This window comes from Alligator mississippiensis, chromosome 10 (genome assembly GCF_030867095.1).
Source record: "Alligator mississippiensis isolate rAllMis1 chromosome 10, rAllMis1, whole genome shotgun sequence".
Lineage (NCBI taxonomy): Eukaryota > Metazoa > Chordata > Crocodylia > Alligatoridae > Alligator > Alligator mississippiensis.
In genome coordinates, this window is record NC_081833.1 from 73,666,462 (window position 1) to 73,681,148 (window position 14,687).

A 14,687-nucleotide genomic window follows, 5' to 3' on the forward strand; every position below is an offset into this window, starting at 1 on the left:
CTGCGCGTCCCGTCGCCAGCCGCCGGCGGCCCTTTACGGCCGGCAGGAGGGGGCGGGGCCCTTTTTGTCCCTCGCCGCGCGCCGTCCCCCGGCGCTGCTTGACGGCCGTTTCGCGACGGCGGTGCTGAGGGAGCCGGGCCCGGTGGGGCCCGCGCGGGGTACGATGAAGCTGACGACGCAGGCCTACTGCAAGATGGTGCTGCACGGCGCCAAGTACCCGCACTGCGCCGTCAACGGGCTGCTCGTGGCCGAGAAGCTGCCGCCGCCGGCGCGCAAGGACTCGGCGCCCCCCACGCTCTTCGTGGACTGCGTCCCGCTCTTCCACGGCACCCTGGCCCTCGCGCCCATGCTCGAGGTGGCGCTCAGCCTGGTAAGGGGGGGGGATTCGGCGCTGTAAAAGGAGGGGGAGTACGACGCTGTAAAAAGGGGCTAATGCGCTGTAACGGGGGATAAGGCGCTGTAAAGGAGGGAATACGGCGCCATAACGGGGGTGCCAGACTTCTTTTAAAAAAAACAAAAAACCGCAACAACCCCCCCCCCAAAAAAAAAAAAAAAATTTTAAGTATCTTTAATCTGAATTAGCTAACTCCATGTTATGTACTGGCACGTTACTGGATCATATCGGAGTCATTGCATTTTCATCCATGTAATCAGGCAGTGATTTAACTGCTTCTGAAATAGGTACGTATCCGGCTGCAGATGAATAGTAAAAAAAAAAAAAAAATTAATGGTCTTAAAAGTTGAAATTTCTTCGTTAGTATTTTTTCGGCGTGTGCTGGGTGCGTTCGTAACGTCTTTAAATCAAGATGGCTTTGGAAGATAGGCCGTCGCGCGCAGACCGAAGCCAGACGAGGCGCGGGAGGCACTGGACGTAACGGTTACGGTGTCCGTGGCGTAGAGGAGGTCGGATGAGATCGCCGGCACGGTCCCTTCGAGCCTTCAAACCCCACCGTTAAAGTCGGTTCAAGCAGACGCATGCCAACGCTGACCGTTTTGGCAGGAGTTTCTCATCCTTTACTTTAAACGACCTGAAATTGCGACTTTCCAAACCTCGCGGTACGTCGATGCAAGCCTTCCCCGTCAAACTGGCTCGTGCCCGAACGGGCCGAGCTACGGTTTCGTGACCGATAGGCCCGGGAGTTTTCACCGTATGAAAAATGGGAATTATACCAGTCATCAAAAACGATAAATCCTCTGTGCTTTCTTTACACGTAATACCTCTGGCAGCGCTCAGGAAGCGGCTCAGCTGTCACATGTGGATGCCTAGATACGTACATACATTTTTGCCCGAGCCAGGAGGATGGGTCTGTGAGTTGGGCGTCTGTGGAGGTGTACGGGGCTGTACCCTCGGAGCAGGTTGCACGCAGAGCGAGGTGTTAGCTGCTTAATTGCAAGCGATCGAGTTTGAGCAGTGTGGTCCTAGTGAAAAATGGTGATATCTTTGTTTTTTTAAATGACTGCAAACATTGCAAAGACACTTGTGTGAGAGGCAAGACTTTTTGCAGGATGGATGACTTCTTTTATTGGATCTGCAGTGTAGTTGAGAGGGACGTAGACAAGCGTTTGGGTTTGAAAAGGTCTTCCTTAGGCTTGTTTTTTTTCTAGTGTTAACAGTAAATTATTCAGGTTGGGGGCCTTGGTTTCTTAGACCCCGATCCTGCAACGTGGAGTATGCAGATCAGCTTATGAAGCCAGTGATTAACCATAGTGGGTGCTGCGAGAGCAAGACGGGCATTGCCAAGCCTTTCTAAGCCTAAGCTCCAGAACCAGAGTAACCACGTTCAAAACTCAAACTCCAACGCTACGAGCACGCAACGTGCTAGGAGACTGCTGTACCAAGCACTTTTGCTGTGTATTTTAGTACTTGGAAAGTTGGCTGAAATGAGGATGCAGGAGAATGGGTCAGTAATTATATTATGAGGGGAAATTGCCCGTGTCGTGGAAAGTATTTTAAAGATCCATATTGATCCTTTGTACAGCTTATTGCAGGATTGGGTCCTACTCCATGGATCTGGTTTCTTACACAGCTGAAAAATAGAAGTATGAAATTGTCAGAGAGCTAATAAAACTTTATGGTCCTCACATTGCTGACTCCTCAAAGCTTTTTATTTGTTCCGAAGTAATTGATTTTTAAAAGGAAAAAAAGGTGGGGGGGGGAATCCTGATTTGATTTGATTTTTTTTTTTTCTCCCTTCACAGTTAATCAGTTTCTGCAAGTCCTAATTATAAAGCTCATCTATATGGGTTGCAAATTATAATCCTTGGCAATGTTGAGACATCAAGAAGAGCACAAAGCTTTTTTTGTTTGTGCAAAGGCTAAGGATGGCTGTAAATATTTATATAGCCGCTCATAGAGCTCAACTGCATTGTTTTGGCTTTTAAAATAGAGGCTGTCTTGTCAGTTTACATACAGTGTAGTAATATGAGTGCAAAATGCCCCAAGTTAGAAAGCCAGCTTAAACGAGCAAGTCGGTGCAATGCATGCAGTTAAGCTATTATCCTAAGCCAGAAACACTTAGATAGTTAAAGGGTCTTGAAGCATTGGCCAGCTTTAGAGGATTGAGTTTTTCTAGGGACTGTTACCTTAAACTTTTGCTCGTGTCGGTTGTTCTGAAAGTGAATTGGGCCGTTTGTGAGTGATGGTTTTCAGCTCAAACTGTTTTGATTTATATATGAGCGTTAGATGAAATTAGTAATCTCCAGACATCATTCTATACTTGTTAGTCAAGGGGGAGGTGGGGGATCTTTTCAGTGCAGGACTTGGCCATATGGTCATTTTTGAACGCTAAAAATTAGTGTTTGAAAGAGCCCTCCCCCAAAATCCTGTTTTTCAGATGGCAGTTGAAGCAACCTCTTCAATCATCTTCAAATCAGCATGGGAGAAGGAATGCATTACGCTGGCCAGTGGCCCTTTCAGAAACTGCAGCTGTAAAAAAGCATGTTATGGCTTTTTTCTTCCAACAAAGATAAAAATTCCTTGAAAACCAATGAGGGGGTATTGACAGTTATCACTTCTCAGTTCAGATCTTTACCATTCTATTTATATCTTTTTTTTTAAAAAGGCCATAAAGAGTATTGGAAGAGTCCTGCAAAGTACTCGAGCATCTTCAGCATCCACTGAGTGCTTGTGGCCTGTCAAGACTGGGTTCAAAGAGATGTTAGTTTTTGGATGGTGCTTTGGCTACAGTGTGCTCATGAGGGAAGCCAGCAATCATTTCTGTCATTAAGTACAGTAGTTCTGAAAATGATTGAGGGAAATAGGTATGCATTGTGTTTATCAGAGTGAAATCTTATCATTTGAGAAAAGTTGAGTCACGATAAGTTTGGAGGCTGTACCTGGCTTTGAGTCCCCTGGTTAACCGGAGTGGTTTTACAACCACATTTTCCTTTTTTTAAAGAGGTTTTTTATTTGTTTTCTTTAAAACAAAGCAAAGGAAAAACCTCACTCCCTGCTGATGTCTAGATGCTGTCTGTTCAAAAGAACAGTTGTGAAACTGCCTGTCTGCTCATCTCAACTCACAAGTCTTATGAAATCTTCCTTGAATGGCATTATTATGGATGGGGCTTTAGCAGTGCCTGGCCCTTAGCTCCTCTAATTTATCCTCCCTGCTGATTTTCTCTCTGGCCTCTGCTGGCTATTTACTTTTTTCCCCTTTGTAAGCACTTGACATTTCTGCTCGACAAGCACTACATAAGTGCTAGGTCTTATCTTGTCTTATGTTGACCCGCTCCAATCGGGATTAGACAGTAATGCGATAAAATATCAGGGTCTTGTTGATGCTAAGGGCTAGCATTGGTACTGTTATAGCAACCTGATGTTTCTTAAAAGCAGCCATTGTGAACACAGCCAGACTACTGTTAAATACTAAAGGTTAGTTCCTTTTCCCTGAAAACAAGTCTACTATTAAAAGGAATCAGTTTCAAGAGCAGCCAACCTTATTTTAAAACTTTTTTGACAGGCTCTTTGATAAAATGTGTCTGGGCTATTGGCTTTTGTGCCAAGGTTTCAGCCCACTAGCAATTAAAGCTGCAGTCATAAACCTTTGAAGGGGGGTTTAAAATTGAAACAGTGGTTGGACCTTGATTGTGTAGCAATGCTAAAGGATGATATTTTATTAAAATGCCAATCTGTGTCAGATTGCAGATGAGGGATTATTCATGTGGCTTCCTTCTGCTTAGAGAGTTTAATACTGTCATTATTTTGCTAAATGTGTGAGAGATTGATTAAAATGGATTCCAAAATATACTTGATACCAAATTTTGGCATCCTGTAAATCAAATCAATTTTGAGTTTTTAAATTGCATAGCCATATCGGTGGGGGACAAACTAGCTGGTCTCTCTCTTTCTCAAATCCCCAGGTTATCCTGACCTGATGCTCTTTAATTGTGAGCAAGAAAAATGGTCACTGTATAGTTTCAAAGCAACAATGAAATTATGGACCAGATGCAGAGTCAATATAACCTATTGTCTTTCACTGATTCTTTCCTGTTTTACAAGTCATTTTAATGTGTTCCTTTATGTTTAAAAACACAATATCAGCTGTTGTAGACTTCTTGATGTTTGTACAGGGTGAAGTCTTTTTCCCTTTTGGCCTTAACATCATCTACCCTGACCTCCTGCACAACAGGGACCAGAGAATCTAACCCAGTAATCCTGTCATCAAGCCTATACCTTGTGGTAGAGCAAGAATATATTTTCAGAAAAACATTCCATCTTGATTTAAAGACTTCAAGTGATAGAAAATCCACCCACGCGCCTTTAAAGTTGTTCCAATGGTAGATTATCTTCACTGATCAACTCTTAAGGGAAAAAGAATCCCGTTCTAATACAAGCAGAGCACCCCTAGTCACAAGGGTGGGTTGAAAGAATGACGCAAGGGATAGAATTTTTCTTTGCCATATCTTTCATTTTCATATGAGGGATCAGTTGCTTTTAAAAAAAATAAACAGCGTATACATGGTAACACTATCTGATTTGGGGTTTTTTCCCCAGCAAGTTGAGTAGAATCTGTAAAAGTGGCTTTTGAAATGGTGCCATTGCCCCTCATCCACATCCTGTACATTGCCCAACCTTCCATCACCAACTACTTGCTTAAAAAAAAAAGCCAGAAATAGTAATAGGAAAGACTTAAAAATATGTGTCAGTTGATATACTCAAGCTCTTCCTATCAAATCCTGTTGCTAAAGCACAGCTGAATGCTTATAATTCAAATGTCTACTTTCTCTTGTTTGGCTCATATTTTCCATCTCTTTCCCTCTAACTTACTTTTTGTTCCTTGACGTGGTTAAGAATATTAGTACTGGGTTAAATTCAGCAGCCGCTAGCTGACACATTACAACACTTCAGTTGCCAGTTTATTCTCAGGAAAGATATATAATTTACGTGTTTTGTCATGTTTTCCTGAGCTCAATTGTTTTAATTACTTTTTCAGATTGATTCTTGGTGCAAAGAGAATAGTTACGTGATAGCTGGATATTACCAAGCTAACGAACGTGTGAAAGATGCCAGGTGTGTTGGTACAATATCTCCTTCTGTTTACTCTTTTGTGCTGCACTTTGTACTCTGCCAACAAAAATCATTGCACATAAAAAAATCTGTGAATGTTGATTAACTTTGACAACTGTCATGTGGTTGCACCTTATTTCCTGCATACTGCTGGATATCTGTGAAAGGTCTTTTGTGCAGTTTGAGGAAACCCCTATCTTTCCAGAATTACTCCTCTCTGATGGTTATTATTGAATTGCCAGGTATTTGAAAGCTTGCCAACCAATTTAATTGGCAGATATTGGGGAAATAACTGGAATTCACAAGCGTATTCACTTGCCTACCTAATATCTTGTGAACTCCTAATTCATGAATCTCTGAATCCTTTGGGAACTATATCTGAAGTGATTTAATCCTTAATTGCTTCTGAGTTTCATTGAAGCTCTTAGTTACTTAGTTATGGAGCTGCCTTGTAATAGAATAGCACATACATAGAGCGGTAACCAGACTCCTTACTCATCACATGCCTGATGAATGGTCCTTATTGGCAAGGGGGAAAACTTTCAGAAGCCCATAAATCATTCAGGAGTATAAGTTCCCTTGGAGGTCAGCATGATTTAGGTGGTTTTGAAAATTAGAGTTGGGCTCCTCTACATCAAGTCTGCAGTCAGCCTGAAATTTTTACCCTAGGTGTACTCACTCAGACAGTTTTGTCACATGTCAGTCCTACTTGAAGAACAAATTGTGCCCTAAATATTTTACAACTAAAGATCATGCTTAGGGTTTTTCCAGTCCAGGGAAGTTTGTATCCATATCACTGTACTAATGTACAGTCACATTGGTGGAAAACCCCTACTGCAGGCAAAAGCTTGTGCCAAAAGGAGTTTGAATCATATATTTAACAGGGAAAATCCTATCTTATACCAGGGCATTGCATCTAATACCTGGCTTTATGCTGATATAGCTGCACTGATACAAAGCTGGAAAACAGGGTAATTTTATCTGTAGTCCTTTTTGCAAGATTTTCAAAGCACAGGAGTGACAGAATAGCTTTACTGTTTGCTGTGTGTCACTGAAGTAGTTCAGTGCAGTTGTTTAGACTTTCTGGTTCAACAAAATAGTATTTGGGGTGAAAAATCTTCAAAATTATACTCAAATGCATGTGCAACTGCAGCCTGATCCACAAACAGGTGTATGCTAAACTTTCCCTTTGAATTCAGCTCATTATATAATCAAAAAGAGAACCTTCCTCTGGTACAACATTGTAAGCTTTCAGGCTTATACATCCAGGTATTTTTCTAGCTATAAATTAAGGCTGCCCAATATTAAGATTCAAATGAAAGTATTTATCTGCTCTATTTAAATGATAACATCCTGTTTGAAGCATTCGAAAATAGTCAAGCCGTCTTGGCCCAAAATATCTTTCAGCCTCAAGACTTATTGACAACTGAAAACACTCATGATCTTTGGGCAGATCACAAGAGTTTTTGAATGGGCTTACTGTTTGATAGCTAATGTTTTAAGTTCATGCAGCTTCTATTTGGACTCTGTTAAGTCCTATAGCAGAAACATGAGGGAGATTTAATTCCGAAATACTTTGTTTCATTAGTACTACTTGTTCTTGAGCTCTGTGTCTTGTTGGACTCGAGCCTATGGAACGGTTCCCATTAACTTACACAGTGTCAGAAGAGTGGCAGGGTATAAGATGAGTTGCATAAGAGACTTTCATCAGACTTGTTCCCCTATGAGCACACACACTGACTAGCACAGTGGAGGCTTTGATCTCCTTTGCAGCTTTTTTGTGCTACCATTGTTCTATCAGTATTAGCAATAAGTCCTTTTTTCGCAAATGGGTAAATTCTTGTAAAGATTCGAAAACTATAATGAAGATTGAATGTGGTGAATATTACCATATTTCATCCATCTGAGCAATCTGCGTGCATATATTACTGTGCAGCACTTCCAGGTGGTCTGAAGAGCTGATTTTTTCTCAGGTGATGATGCACCTGCCAGTTTCCAAGCTACGGTGTGTTGTTACTGTGATAGCGCAATCTGGGCTGCTGTCAGACTTCCAGATGCATTTTGGGCTAGCAACACTGAAGTACACACACTTGTCTGCACACTGCACAGCTTTATCTTTGTGGATCAGCTCAGCCGTGATCTAATGTTCTGCGCCAGCCCTGACAGAGTAACAAGTATGGTAAGATAGAACTAAATTGCGAAGTGACATGGGGAAAATAGAGCAGCCAGCACCGTAGGGAGCGAGAGAGATTTGGGACTTCGCAATGTAAAGCTCTCCATGCAGGTAGCGCAAAACTACAAGATTGAATTCCCCTGCTTTATCCCATTAAAGTGAACCTGTCTTCTGCTTTCTATTCTCAAACAACCTGTTCTGTGCGACTGAGCCCTAGAGTTGCAGAGGAAGTATGAATAGGGCTGTTGTAAGCAGCAGTAATCTGGTGCAAGAGAGCGTCTGAAAGAGAAGTTTCCCTCCTATTTAAAGTTTAAGGGTCATTGCTGCTTTCTTAAATCTGCTAAAGACTTCTGTGAGCTTATGAGAAGTACATAATTTCCAAGAGAATTGTTAAGCAGGTTAGATTTATTAGAAAAATACCGTGCATCTATTCACTTATATTTCTGGATTCAGTTATTAAAATGACACTCTCATCATACAGTGACTATTAGTTTTGAAACTTTGGTTGCTGTTTCAAAGAAATAACCATCCACTAATTGTTTGGATGTGTGGACCTGAGTAGGGAGTGTGTTTTTACAGATTGGGTAACCGGCTGTAATAAATAAATTAATGAACCGGCATAAATAAATTAATTAATTAAATAAGTAAGTAAATAAATAAATAAATAAAAAGGTCACTTTCCAGACTCCTGTGAAGAGAGCAAAACTTAGCTGTTGCTCCTGATCTTGTGAGAGGGAGTTGATGGCTGCAACGTACTGCATCACGTCTTCAATAAATATTTGCTGCAAAAAAACCCCCAAAAAATCTTGAGCATACTTAAGATAGTGATCATAACCTGAAGTTAGTTTTTTGGTTTTTTTTTCATGGTCTGACTTAAATCAAGCATAGCCTCCATTTAATACCTTGTTCCTGTTTGTTGGTACTTTTTTTCTCAAGTGTGTTCTCAGTATTATTTCATATTGTTTCAGCTGAAATGCTACAGTACAAGGAATACGATTAACTTGACCTTCTTCTGTAGTCCAAACCAGGTTGCTGAGAAGGTAGCTTCCAGGATTGCAGAGGGCTTTAATGACACGGCACTCATAATGGTATGTAATTCCGTTTATCAGGGTTTTTTTCAGATTATCAATGCAGAAATGAGCATTTAAGTACAAATCTTGGATCTGTTAGTAATGATTAATTTGCTGCGTTCTTCGGAATGCCCTGGGGAATCCCTTGCGGGGCTTTCCAAAAGCCCCTTTTGTCTAGCAGATCTGCTGATCCGTCTGAAGAAAGATTGCTTCTACCCATCATGGGTTCTAGAAAAAGTTGCTGCATTCTGCGCCTCTGGCATGTGAATTAAAGAGGAGTTTCCTGAAAGACTCATTTCCTCCTTCCAAACCCTTTTCTCATTTAAAGTCTCAGCTTGCATGTATCAGAAGCCCAGCTCCACTTTTGCTGCATCAACAAGGATTGTTGATGCTTTAGATAGAAATGACTTTAAACCACTGAAAAGTGGATACCTCAAAGCCTGCAACAAAATGCAGCAGTAATTAGGTTAGCAGAAGGCGGCATCAGTGTATTCAGAACCATAGTCCTCCTTCACATGACCTCTTTATTTGGGATGGTGTGGGGAAAGACCATTATTTGTTTCTGTTGCATCTTAGGTGGACAACACAAAGGTTACGATGGAGTGCATAGTGCCCGCTATTCATGTGTATGAGCATCATGAAAACAAATGGAGATGCAAAGACCCACGTTTGTGAGTAAGCCCTAAAATATGATGAAGGGGTGGTGTCCCATTACAAATACATATTCAGAAAAAGTAAAATTTTCTTACAGCACTTGCAAAACAAAAGAGTTGGCTGTAATTGGCCATGCTTTGAAAGCCTTGTTTTTTCATAACATTAATGGCTTATAAAAACCCTTTCTCAAAGCCAGTCTTCTGCTTCCTCAGCTACAGCCACTTTACACAATGTTATGGCTTATTTGCAAATGGAAACAGATTATGGAGGCTATTTTCTCTGTGATTACTGTTAATTCCTAGTTATTTTACATTCTAGGGATTATTGTGAAGACTGGCCTGAAGCCCAGAGGATCTCTGCATCTCTCTTGGACAGCAGGTCCTATGAAACCCTTGTGGATTTTGATAATCACCTGGATGACATCCGGAATGACTGGACAAACCCAGAGATCAACAAAGCTGTCCTACACCTGTGCTAGGAAGGCTCCCACTGACTAATTTATTGGCATTTCCACTGTATGCTGAAGATATAAAAATGATATTTTTGAATGTAAATAAGATAATATTCAGTACCTTAAGTGGAAACCCAGCAGATTAAAAGTGGCACATCACTTGGTCAAGAGTGATAGGGCCTATAAGCAGTCAACTCTTTTTAATGAGGATCCTTAGAAATACAAATCATCAGTTAGCCATTCTTGTGGATTCCGTCCCAAATGTAGTTGAATGTTGCTATAACCTTCCGAATCCAAACAACTTCTGCTTGTCCAAATTGTTCATATTAAAAAGTTTTGACTAACCTTTTGTAATCTTTAGAGAGAGTAATTTTTAAAGATTTATGAAATATCTTTCAAAAACGAATCTCATCCCGAGATGAGATGTTTTTAAACTCTTACGTCACAAATATGTAAACAGAATCCAGTGGCAACTGGTCTTTTGACCTGGTTCTTAACTGGCATTATATTGATGCAGTCCAATAACATGAACTGCTAAAGATTATGCCCTGCGCACATACTGCGTTTGTTTTGCAGCAGTTTAGCATGTCACAGCTACAGAATAACATACTGAAAGCAATATTCCCAAATGCTGCAATGATTCCCAACGCCAGTGGGAATACAACCACGGTAGCTGCCTGAAAAACTGTTACGACGAAGGTAAAAACTAATCTTAACCTTGTGGTTTGTATTTAAAAAAAAAAAAGGACTTGAAGCTTGTTAATGGTTTTAAATGAATAGAAAAGCTCTGACAAAAGTGAGGAAAATAAGAAAGGACAGTGGAATACTGTTTCAATTATATGCAGTCTTTCTATCTGGTTTTTAAATGGATATATTTAATTTTGAGCTGATTCATTCACTGTCCATTCAAATATATTTATCTGTTAAGTTAAGGGCAACTGATCTGTCTCTAGAAGGTAGATCTGTGGAGCCAAGATACACTCCAGTTTCATCTTACATTCATCTTTCTAATTTAATATCTTTGTTTCTAGCACAACTTGATCAGTTGATGGGGACGTTTTATAACTTCATTTTCTTTGACCTTATTTTTATATGTATTCTTTTCTATCGGGTACACCAAAGCCATTGTACCTTATTTACTGTCTTTCCTTCGACATTATTACAGGACTTGGAACAACGCAACCTAGCAAACCTAATGAACTTGAAAGGATTGATTTTTATATTGCTCAACACTTTTTTAACAGTAACAGCCATTCCAAATGGCAGGAAAATGCTTTAGTTGACCAACTGCTGTTGTAGCTTTTCCCCCCGCTACTTGAAAATAAACTTGATGTGGGGAACGCCACTTGGACATTGTGGACTCTTTGATGGGGTAGGAGAGAAGGGGAGCAAGATAAATGGCCTCGGTTTAGGGCGGTTAGGGAACAAACTCATTTTTAATCTCAAAACATCCAGTCTTAATTAGCAAGATGATTTGATTCTAGTAGAACTATCTTGGGTTATACAAATTAATGCTGCTTAGTCCATGGAGGGCATGGACAAGCAAAGGAGGCACAGCAAGTAAGGGGCATCCAGGTGCTTGACCATGCGTGAACTGTTCTGCAGGGACTGTCTGCCTCTTCTTTTCCAACAGTCAGTGAAAGCTCAGTCATGGTAGCTTAACCCTGAGTGAGGGAGAGGGAAGTTAGTGCAGTCTGATTGTTCTTTTACTGCAGGAGAAAGCAAGACACAAATAGGAAGTACAGAGCAGCTGATGCATGGAGAGTTCTCGCCCCAGTTACACTTCCTGTCATTGTTTCTGTTGGCCTATCTACAAAACAAAAACAAAAGATTCGCAGTACTCAATCTCCTACTTTTTGTTGCTTTCCTCCAGTTCTGGCACAGGGTTCCAAACAAAAAGCCAACTCTGAGAAGTGACACTTTCAGAATTCCTGCCCCGCACTAAAAAGTGTGTGCAGTTGAGGGGGTGGTTACAGAAATGACAGGTGCTCTTATTTCAGAGAGAAAACAAAGCGACTTGTAGAAGCATTCTCCCAAGAAGTGAGAATGTGATCTGCAGAGTCTTCATTGAACAAGTGAAACTGAAATCCAGCTTGCAGCTTGTAAGAGATGCATTTTAGTCTCTGGTATGCTACAGATCCACTGCAATTTTAACTCTACTAGGTACTATAACGTTCCAGGATAAACAGTAGGAATCGCACGCATTGTATAACAAAAACCTTTGCTTTATTTCAGCACACATCTTGTAAAGTCTAAACTTGTTGTTTCCAGGGACAGATTATCTTAAGATGCAACATCATTAAACAGCACTGAACCGCAAGCTGATATTTCTTCTAAACTAAAGGAAATGTATTTCCCATTCTTCCCAACTAGGATGTCATATAATCAAGTTTTTGACTATATATACATTTACATGCTCTAATTTGTTCTGGCATGAATTCATCTCTTCCCCTCTTAAGCCTTCCCAAAATGCTAAATGTTTGGTACAGATCAATTTTTGCAGTTGTAAAATAAAATTAGCACAAAGCAAAATATGTATCATTGGGAGCTGTAATCTGATAGACATGATGAACGCTATTAGTAACTGAGCAGCAGCAGCGTATTGTTAAACACTAAGAGGCTTTGCTGGAAGGGAGGGGAAAGAAGTATCATATAATGCTTTTCCCTCCTCTCACTCGTTCTTTTGTTTGCTGGTAGGTTTTTAATGAGGTCCAACGGGCATAGTGCCCACCAAGAAAGGCAGAGGCTGGTTTTAAACAAAAATGGGCCAGTGTTGCAAGGCTCACTTCCCATCCCGCCTGCTTCATTTGCATTGAAGGGTGGACAAAAGGCAGCAGTTTTATGAAGGCAAAGCCTGAACCTGCTTTGATTCATGTTGGCTTGTGAAGAAAAGTGAGAAGGCGGTTGGTCTCCATGAGGGCTGTACACTCTTCTTTGCATTGTGATTTTTTTTATTTATTTTTTGCTGCGTATTTAGTAAGCTGACCCGTGAAAGCAGCTGGGTAGTTCTTGGCAGGTGGAGCCACTGGATTATTTTTTTTTTTAGGAATTCAAGCTAACACGCCCTTTTAACCTTCTGGGGGAAACGAGATCTGGTGGTCAGGAGGAGCCTGGGGGCTGAATCTCTCATTAACTGCATCTTGGTAATTGTCTTTCTTCTGTTTTCTTCTCTTCTGTGTCATAGCCAGGATTCTCCCAACTAAGAAATCTGCCTTCAGAGCATAGCCACGTAACTTTCTTCATCAGCCCAGCGGGTTATTAAGGAGTGCCATTCAGGCTTCTCTTCCTTTGCCCGCCATCACCCGAGGTCTTAAATAGTCACCTCTTTAGTTTGCCTGCCCTTACCAGTCCAACTTCCTGAGATTAGGCGATACCTGTGTTGCTGTTAGCAACATTGGTGACAAGCAGTTCCAGCAATTAACGAGTGAAAATGGCACAAAAGGGTTCCATTTGGCAAAATTCTGCTTTTGTGTAAATGTGGGCAAGGGATTATGGCCTGTTGAATGAGTTGGAATAATGGCCTATTGAATGAGTGCAAGTGGTTTCCAGTGGTGATTACCCTTTGCTGAATCCAGTTCTGTGGCAGGCATGGGGATGAGTGCTAATTCTAGAGCAATATATGTGAAGAAGGACTCTTTTTTTTTTGGTGATTATCTTTATTGGACCATCTACCCAGTTAGGAGAGATGTTAGATGTACTTCTGGGCACAAAGACCTTTCCTCAGTATATGAGTAAGAAAGAGAGCTTGGTTTGGCTGTAGCATCTCGGGTTTTTTGTTTTTTTGGGTTTTTTTATTATTATTATTTTTTTGTTTGTTTTGTTTGAATGAGATCCTGCTTCCTACTCAGGTAGGTATAGTGAGTTGACCAAAGACCCAAAGAGACCCCATGATAGGCAAAGGGCATACAGTGCTTATTTAGTCTGGAGAAGAGAAGACTGAGGGGGGATTGAATAGCAGCCTTCACCTCCCTGCAGCGGGCTTGCAAAGAGGATGGAGCTGGACTGTTCTCAGTGAGGGCAGATGACAGGGCAAGGAGCAATGGACTCAAGTTGCAGCAAGGGGAGTTGAGGTTGGATATTAGTAAAAACTTTCTCACAAGGAAGGTAGTAAAGCACTGGAACAGGCTACCCAGGGAGACTGTAGATTCTCCATCCTTGGAGGTTTTGAAGACCTAAGTAGACAAAGCCTCATCTGGGATGATCGAGTTGGGGCTGCTCCTGCTTTGTACAGGGGGTTAGACTAGACGGGACCTCCTGAGGTCCCTTCCAACCCTAATTTTCGATAGTTCTACAATTCTACACAATACACTGGCCAAGAAGTCCATCAATAGCTAACAATCTATAGATTTTCTGAGACACTAAAGACATCTGATTTCCAAAGAGTGTTGAACACCTTGCCTCTAAGTTGGGGGCCTTTCAGAAGTATTTACTTTTGGGCACCCATAAACTGTCACCCCAAATCACTAGACACTGAAAATATTGGCTGGGGTGGCGCTGTCTGACCAAGAATAGTTCCATGGGAGAGGGAGTCTTGTCAGGGTCGACTCAAGGGTTTGGTGATGGGAAGAACAAGTGTCCCATCCTGCTCAGACAAATGGGGATGGTTAAAAGAATGGGAACTGGTAGCTGGCAGCTTCACTGCATGGGAGGTATACCTATATCTAGTGTTCACCATGTTATGGGTGATCTCTCCCTCTTCCTACCAGTACAGCTGGCCAAGTGCTCAGGTCCCATTGTAGGTAGATTTTCTGTAGCAAGTTGATGCCTCTGGCAAAGGCTGCCTTGTGTTGCTGTTAATGCTGGTGCAACTAAGCCTATCAGGAGGGCCCGTAA

General features: G+C 41.4%; 1 protein-coding gene across 1 annotated transcript; it reads left to right on the plus strand.

The window, feature by feature from the left end:
* The first annotated feature begins 75 nt into the window (after positions 1 to 75).
* On the plus strand, positions 76 to 11,199 carry EMC8 (ER membrane protein complex subunit 8). Its single transcript, XM_019488244.2, has 5 exons — positions 76 to 370; positions 5,433 to 5,509; positions 8,698 to 8,767; positions 9,326 to 9,420; positions 9,722 to 11,199. Exons 1-5 carry the CDS (start codon positions 164 to 166, stop codon positions 9,879 to 9,881), a joined length of 609 nt encoding a protein of 202 aa, XP_019343789.1. The 5' UTR covers positions 76 to 163; the 3' UTR covers positions 9,882 to 11,199.
* The last annotated feature ends 3,488 nt before the right edge of the window (positions 11,200 to 14,687 follow it).

What these genes read in the sequence shown, in the direction of transcription:
- EMC8 (XM_019488244.2), top strand. Translation starts at nt 164, where the DNA reads ATGAAGCTGACGACGCAGGCCTACTGCAAGATGGTGCTGCACGGCGCC. An exon ending in ATGACACGGCACTCATAATG is followed by an intron (nt 8,768 to 9,325) that starts GTATGTAATTCC and finishes GTTGCATCTTAG; the next exon opens with GTGGACAACACAAAGGTTAC. An exon ending in AGATGCAAAGACCCACGTTT is followed by an intron (nt 9,421 to 9,721) that starts GTGAGTAAGCCC and finishes TTTACATTCTAG; the next exon opens with GGATTATTGTGAAGACTGGC.